The sequence below is a fragment of the Coregonus lavaretus genome (genome assembly GCF_964263955.1).
Source record: "Coregonus lavaretus genome assembly, chromosome: 5".
Lineage (NCBI taxonomy): Eukaryota > Metazoa > Chordata > Actinopteri > Salmoniformes > Salmonidae > Coregonus > Coregonus lavaretus.
The window spans coordinates 46,146,669-46,155,182 of NC_139992.1; the positions used below are offsets into that span (position 1 = coordinate 46,146,669).

General features: G+C 43.2%; 1 protein-coding gene across 1 annotated transcript; it reads right to left on the reverse strand.

The window, feature by feature from the left end:
- Positions 1-799: 799 nt before the first annotated feature.
- On the reverse strand, positions 800-6,806 carry LOC311129849 (periodic tryptophan protein 1 homolog). Its single transcript, XM_084162347.1, has 15 exons — positions 6,599-6,806; positions 6,084-6,142; positions 5,541-5,722; positions 5,309-5,394; positions 4,551-4,647; positions 3,644-3,751; positions 3,333-3,466; positions 3,159-3,226; positions 2,911-3,007; positions 2,700-2,761; positions 2,457-2,568; positions 2,250-2,340; positions 1,972-2,093; positions 1,723-1,828; positions 800-1,373 (listed from the first exon to the last, which is right to left on the reverse strand). The coding sequence occupies exons 1-15, from the start codon at positions 6,662-6,664 to the stop codon at positions 1,276-1,278; spliced, it is 1,488 nt and encodes a 495-aa protein (XP_084018473.1). The 5' UTR covers positions 6,665-6,806; the 3' UTR covers positions 800-1,275.
- Between the last annotated feature and the right edge of the window lie 1,708 nt (positions 6,807-8,514).

The following is an 8,514-nucleotide window of genomic DNA, read 5'->3' on the forward strand; positions in this document are numbered from 1 at the left end:
GGAGCAGAAGTGGGTTATGTGCAAGGCATGCTGTGCTTCTACAAGGGTGCGCTGCCCTGTGTGTCACGGGCGAGGCAGGGGCAGCAAAAAGCCCTGCAGAGAGTGCAAGGGTGAGAAGATGGTGCCCTGCATGTCCTGCATGTCCCTGGGCCGGGTTTGCTGCGAGATGTGCGTGGGAAAGGGCCAGCTGTGCTACTTCAAAGAGCTGCGGGTGGACTACCGTTGTCATGTCGACAGGTACCTGCTAGGTGTCCCAGGCGGCATCCCAGAGGAGAGGATATCCCATGCCATAGGGGAGATCCTCCACACTGGCTTGGGCCAAAAGGTGTGCCCCATTAGCACCTTCTCTGTGGAAGAGGTCAACGCAACCTCTAGGCGGATGGTGCGGGCGTCCCACTCCAGCTGGCCCCAGTGCCGCATCATTCAACAGAGACATCTGCTGAGGGCAGTGCAAGTGACTCGGGTCCAGTATCGCTGGAGGGACACTTCTGGGAGTGTGTTTATTTATGGAGTAGACCACTCCATCTACTGGCCAGACTACCCCGAGAGGTGGATACGCCTCTGGTGCCCCTGGTTATAGAACTGGTAATGCTCAATTCCCCGATAAAAGCTTCCTCAACCAAATGAGTATGATAAAAAAGATTGTCGTTTTTTTCCTTCCTCTTCAAATATCAGAGTTACTATATTTTCACAAGTTGGTCAAATCCTTATTTCCCATTGTTTCCCTGATGGGCCTTTCAGTAACTGTTTGACCAGATATTTCAGATTTCACACATTTCTCTTTGAACCAATGCAGGAATGTCATTGACATAATACATAGTTTATTCTGGGCTGAAAAAATTCTACTTCTCAGGATCTCAGGCCAAGATTAGCAAATTGCTACACAAATAATCATTGATAACACTAAACCAGATACCTGTGCCTTCAAAATCACATTTCAATAGTTATTCCATTTATTGTTAGTCAAAAACAAATATCTATTGAATTGTTTAGATATAATATATATATATATATATATATATATTCAGATTGATATTGACCTTCCTTGTTGCAAAGACATTTCAGCACACAAAACTAATATTTATGTGGTGCTTAATTATTAAGGGATCTGTTTGAGAAGAAAAGTATGAAGAGAGAAAGTCCATCCACAGTTCTGGCGATGTTCTTGAGGTGCCTTCTTGGCCCGTTGACAGAACGTCTTTGGCTATGTGGATCTCTCTGTGTGAGTCCAAGGTGCCGCTCTATGTTGATTGGAAGTTGGTCCAGAGTGGTTCACTAGGAAAGCTCCATATCTGCTGTGGAGGAGGTGCTGCTGGATGCCTCAGGCACTGTGGTCACCACCAACCGCTCCCGATTGCCAAACACCTCAGCAACTGGAGACACATACATGGATGAGACACACCATGTTGATAACCATCAGCTACTTCATACTGATCTAACACCTCAGTGACCAGGCGGACACACAGATATACAAACCCATTACTCTCTACTACCAAGCAGGAGAGATGATACTTACATAAACTTAACAGTCAAAGCCCATAATAAATAAAATGTTCAATACAGAGGGAGAGAAATACTGCTTAAGAAAGTGTCAAGGCTAGTTGCCATATTCTAAATAAACGTTTTTTTTCTGGATCAAAAATAAAATAGATGATAGGCTAGCTAGATAGACTTGGCACCCTGTCAGACCTAGAGTAGAAGGTAAGGACATTGACACTGTACCTGCTGCCACATCACTTATGTCCCAAACCCGCAGGCCATCCCTCTGTCCTCCAAAGGCATATACAAAGGGCATGTCAGGACAGCACGCTGCACAGAACAGCACCCCCTAGCAACAGAAAGAGAGCATCTTACCACAACATCCACATATACAGCACATATCCAAACATTCACTGTTAGGAAGACAGAAACGTGATGGATCTTATTGCAATGACATGGCAATGATTACAGCAACAGAGAAACCATCTTTACCATTTTCATGTCCCGGGTGTGAACCAGATTGGGCTTGTTCCCCAAGATGTCCCAAATCTTAACGTGTTTGTCTGCTGACGAGGTGACCAAGCATCCCCGGATCTGGCTGCTAAGGTCCAAGCCTACAGGGCAAGAGACAACTGACTTCAATTCTGTTTCCCTGACCTTGACTGCCATGTTTGTGTACCAGTACTCATCCAGTATTTTAAAGTCTGTGAATATGAAGGGGTAGGGGCTAGAGGAAGTAGGGGCAGAAATTGGCCTGTAACCACACCCACCTGACACCTCTCCATCATGTGCCCTTAGCGTAAACACTGGCTTGTCCGAGCGTGCGTCCAGACAGTAAACAAAGCCGTCCTCCGTGCTCGCCTAAAACACAGCCAAACATCAGTGAGAGTGGAAACAGGAAAGTCCACCAAGCATTTTCCATGTGAAAGTTAGCCAATATGCTATGCTAGGTGAGAGATGGCAAGAGGGCAGCTTACCAAGAAGTTGCAGGGTGAGAAGTGGTTCCAGGCGACCCTTTCCACCTGCCCACTAAACCTCCAGGTGCGATGGCTGCTGTCGGGACTGCGGCAGTCATACAGGATTGCCGACCTGGCCAGAAGAAGAAGATGCAGGTTAAGACTTGTTCGTTTTCTACATTCACAATCCCGACCTCCTATATACAGGAGATTAGATTTTATTTAACAATTTCTGAAGTTGTAACAGATTGAGATTGGACATACTTATCGTATGATCCTGATATCAGGGTCTGAGCTTCAAAGGGGTGGAACATCAATGTCTGAACCTATAAGAGACTTGACTTTAATGTTTGAGATCAACATTACAAGTAAGCAGGTGAGGCTACATCCAAAATCTATTTCACATTGGATTTTTTATTTAGAGTAAATCTATCAGGCCCATTGTGGGACGTTAAAGAGGTTGTGATTGCTGTACCTTGTCAGTGTGTCTGCACAGTGTTGTGGCCGGCTTGCCCTGTGTCAGATCCCACAGGATCACGGTTTCGTCGGCTGACCCACTGGCCAAGACGTTGCTGTGGAAAAGAGAAGCAACACACACAAAAACTCAGAATAAAGGTGCAGGGTAGGTTTGTGACAACATTAGTGACATTGTGATCGTGTGGTTACACTGACATGAGTGGAAAGGTCTGGGGCTAGGGGTGAGAGGTAACGGATACAACTCACCGGAGCAGTTTGTTCCAGGATAAGTCCAGTACAGCGTCTGTATGACCTTCCACTGGCTCTGCTGCAGCCTAAAAATTCAAATCGCATGTTAGGATTCGGGTCATAGTGAGGAGACACCAACACCATAAACATAACAGTTAAACTATCACATCCAAGTCCTTGTGGGAAAACAACCTTTTTGCTCTTCTTCTTCTTCTTCTTGGAGGCCTTCTTGCTCCCCAGGGTGAAGGCAGGCTCCAGGCAGTCCACCACATCCAAGTCCCACACGTCGATCTGCGATGTCATGTTGCCTACAGCCGCATAATTGCCTGTACAAAATGTATGGGGTTAATGTGAAGTAAAAAATTACATGTTATACACTGAGAAAACACTGAATTTAATTTCCATTTCGCAGAGTCGGGTTGAGATAAACTGCTGTTTGAGCTTAACTCAATAAAGTAAAATCTGAGAATCCATTCAACACTATAAAAAGTGAATGCACTCACCTGTGCCTTCTGGACTAGGGTCAAAGTTGAGCCACTCCACACACAGTGGATAGGCTGGCAGCAGTATGTCATGATGAACATAGAGGGATTCTTCTTCGGCATTGTATACTGTGCAGAGGGAAATAAATATCAATACATTCATTTAAACAACCTTTGTTTTTATACTGGCATGTACACCGAGTATACCAAACATTAAGAAAACCTTCCTAATACTGATTGTAACCCCCCCCTTTTGCCCTCAGAACAGCCTACTGAGTGGCGCAGTGGTCTAAGGCACTGCATCGCAGTGCTAACTGTGCCACTAGAGTTCCTGGTTCGAATCCAGGCTCTGTCGCAGCCGGCCGCGACCGGGAGACTCATGGGCGGCGCACAATTGGCCCAGCGTCGTCCAGGGTAGGGGAGGGAATGGCCGGCAGGGATGTAGCTCAGTTGATAGAGCATGGCGTTTGCAACGCCAGGGTTGTGGGTTCGATTCCCACGGGGGGCTAATATAAAAAATAATAAAATGTATTCACTAACTGTAAGTCGCTCTGGATAAGAGCGTCTGCTAAATGACTAAAATGTAAATGTAAAATGACTCCAATGCTTCCCACAGTTGTGTCAAATTGGCTGGATGTCCTTTGGGTGGTGGACCATGTCTCAATTGTCTCAAGGCTTACAAATCCTTCTTTAACCTGTCTCCTCCCCTTCATCTACACTGATTTAAGTGGATTTAACAGGTGACATTAATATGGGATCATAGCTTTCACCTGGTCAGTCTATGTCATGGAAAGAGCAGGTTTTCCTAATGTTTTGTCCACTTACTGTACATCTACACTGATGCTATTTGATGCTGTGAAGCAAGAGTTTGTTCAAGTCTAAGCTAAGAGTCAAAGTGCCAGTTAGAACAACAGTCCCTGCAACTCACCGTGAATCTCCAGGTTGCAGCAGTCCTTCTCTGCTCTGCCTGAAATGATGAGGTTATCATTGGGCTTGATTTGAAAGTCCTCTCGCTCATACTGGTCCTGAAGACACAAAGAAAAGATGACAACAACTATAAGTCTGACTGACACAGAATTACCAGAAATGAAGAGCTGGGACGATAAACCAAAAATTATCGACACCTAACACTTATCGCAGGCATTTTGTTGATATCGTTAATTGCGATAACTCCCCTATACTAGAGAAATGTGAAGTTTGAAATGAAATAAGTTTGCTAATATGGGTGATTGTTAATGGGACAACTGATGGCTACAACCATCAAACTAATAGTAGTAGTTTAAAGGATAATAAAAAATACTGTTGTGCACATTGTTATAAACGTATCGTTTCTATTTATCAGTATCACATCAATTAGGCAATTTATCACGATATGGATTTTTTAGGCGGCAGGTAGCCTAGCGGTTAGAGGGTTGGGCCGGTAACCAAAAGGCTGCTGGATCAAATACCTGAGCCGAAATGGTGAAAAATCTATTGATGGCCCTTAAGCAAGGCACATACCCTAATTTGCTTCAGGGGCGCCATACTACTATGGCTGACCCTGTAAAACAACATTTCACTGCACCTTTCCAGTGTATGTGACAATAAAACATATTTCATGTGATATGTTTGGCACTACTAGTTGGTACCAAACCAGACTGGTGAGATGTTTCATCACTCTGAACAGGCAAACAGCCCTGGACTCACTGTGTCTTTGATGGTAATGTAAGGATCCTCCTCATTGGTGCTGAACACTGTGAGGCCGGCAAGGCTGTCACCAAGGTTGGCAGTCACTGTGCCAGAAAAAAAGAAGAACAGTAAGTTATTTGGGAATAAAAACATCGATTAACACATTTCTCTTGGCATATTAACAGACAGAGATAAGCCATGAATTTAAGATCATACATAATCGGAGAGCAGATGCAGCAACTATATTTACCCGAGTCGTCCTCGTCATATCTATCCAAGCCATACTCTGCCAGTTCATCGGCTTCCTCCCTTCCTGCTTCGTTTTCATCCTGCTCTGGCTCCTGTCCCTGAACAGCTTCTGCCTCGTCACTCTGTTCCTGCCCGCTGGCCATGCCTTCATCCTCCTCCTCCTCCTCTTCACCTACGCGTTCACTGAGCAAACACAAATACATTGACACAAAAACATTAATTGTTAATCCTGAACAAGAGCTCAAAGAAATCACAATTTATAATGTTGGGGTCAATTCCATTTTGAACTAGTTTGATTTGATTAAACCCCTACCCCCCCCCCCCCCCCCCCATTGAGGAAATTATTTTGGAGTCACCATGCTGGTCCAGAAATAATGGGTATTTCAAACATTTAGTTACACATTTCAATTCATTTCCTGGATTGACTGAGTTGGAATAGCAGTTTCAGTCTCACAGTCCCACTCAGGTCAGTGTTGTTATTTTCTGAAGCCCTCCAAACAAACAAAGTAAAATGTGAAGTAAGTAATCCAAAAACTCAACCAACCCTAATTGTTCTTTTGCCTCTGCTATGATGCGCTGCAATTCTTCTTTGCTCAACTCCACCTGTAACAAAATGTGGCAGCAGGTTAAAACAGAAATTACCTACTTGGTGCCATTCATTTTATTTGCCATATTCATGTTGTTGATAAAAAATATATGGACAGGAATTATGCTGTTTATAAACTATAAATGCTGTAATTCCAATGTAATGTATTAGCTAGCTTGCTAGCTGGGGTGTATTCATTAATTTGATTATGTTGCAAAACGTTTTGCAACGGAACCCGTTAGCTCCAAATATAAAACGTTTTGAAACGAAAACCAGTTTCTACTGGACAAATTCAGGTAGGTCCCTCCCAGTTTCGTTCCGTTTGATCCCGTTAGGTTCCTAGAGTAAACGGTAAACGGTTTCCGTTTTGCAACAGACAAAACGTTTTGCAACGGAATCCAACTAATGAATACACCCCAAATGTATTTTCTGTCTTGTTGACATGTTGGCTATTTAGCTAGCTAGCTACTTACCTTATCTGGTGTTTCCTTCGAAACGCCTCGCTTTACCCATCCAACACAAGTAATTTGAGAACTCATTATTGACAAAGTATTAGTTTACTATTAATTCTCACGAAATTCAATGTAATGTACAACTCTAAAGTGTACAAAAACACTTTGAAAAGATCCAGAAGCTACATTCAAATTGCACGCATTGACATGTGAGTTGAGGTCCTACACCGTCTAGACAGGCAGTGCCGCAGAGTGATGACGTAGTTGGGGGGGGGGGGGGGGGGGGTGTCTTCTTCTTCTTCTTCTTCTTCTTCTTCTTCTTTGAGTTCTTATTGGCAGATCGCAATCAACTAACAGGTGCATACACCGCCACGTACTGTACTGGAGTGTGAGGCCGGTCACGACCTGTCTATACCACTATATTATCTAAATAACTAACCCTGAACTTCGAACAAAAACAAAAAACTGTACTCTTTCAGTTAAATTTAAATGTTTATTCATTGCCCAGACAGTCTTGTGACTCGTTTGGGAACCTCTTAATTCAGTATTCCCTGTACCATTTCTGCTTTAAAGTCCCGGAGATCCAGAAATCTATTTGCTGCCTTCACATAGATGTCTAACTTCTTAGATGTTTTATTCATTTGACTAGTGCAATTTATTACTTGCGCTATAAACGCAGCAATGTCCACCTTCTTCACTTCTTCAATGTGTCGGGATCCTTCTCCTGCATGGCATTCACTGCAGACTGTGGGACATCCACTACCATCTCATCTCTACTCACTCCTTCACACCGCTGTGTTCAATAATTTGCGCTGAACAAAATACTGTTGATTACTAGCAGAGAGGAAGAAGCAAAGCGAGAGGTTTTACTCCACCCAAAATCTGTCCACGAAAATAAACCCACGAAGTGAGGAATTTTTGTATGGAGGTCAATGAGTGTCGAATTTGGTCAACAAAAAATAGAATTGCTAATTTGCTACGAGAGGCTTATTTGATCTAATAGAAGTGTCATAATGGTTATGTTGTTACGAATGCAATGATATAAGTGAACTAACGTGGCATTTCGGCAACTTTGAAAAAAAAGGACTTTATATCGGAGTTGTGCCTGTTGTCATAGCGATAGATAGAGGACTCATCATGGATATAACTTGGTGGGGATTCCTATGAAATCAGCCAAAGAAGAAGAAGAAAACTAACTTCTTTAAAATGCAGTCACCGACGCTATATTAGGCACAGATACAAAGATGAGTCCTCCATCTACAGTTGAAGTCGGAAGTTTACATACACTTAGGTTGGAGTCATTAAAACTCGTTTTTCAACCACTCCACATATTTCTTGTTAAAAAACTATAGTTTTGGCAAGTCGGTTAAGACATCTACTTTGTGCATGACACAAGTCATTTTTCCAACAATTGTTTACAGACAGATTAATTAACTTATAATTCACTGTATCACAATTCAAGTGGGTCAGAAGTTGACTGTGCCTTTAAAAAGCTTGGGAAATTCCAGAAAATGATGTCATGGCTCTAGAAGCTTCTGATAGGCTAATTGACATCATTTGAGTCAATTGGAGGTGTACCTGTGGATGTATTTCAAGGCCTACCTTCAAACTCAGTGCCTCTTTGTTTGACATCATGGGAAAATGGAAAAAGAAATCAGCCAAGACCTCCACAAGTCTGGTTCATCCTTTGGAGCAATTTCCAAACGCCTGAAGGTACCACGTTCATCTATACAAACAATAGTACGCAAGTATAAACACCATGGGACCACGCAGCCGCCATACCGCAAGGAGGCCTACAAACCTGACTCAGTTACACCAGCTCTGTCAGAAGGAATGGGCCAAAATTCACTCAACTTATGTGGGAAGCTTGTTGAAGGCTACCTGAAACGTTTGACCCAGGTTAAACAATTTAAAGGCAATGCTACCAAATACTAATT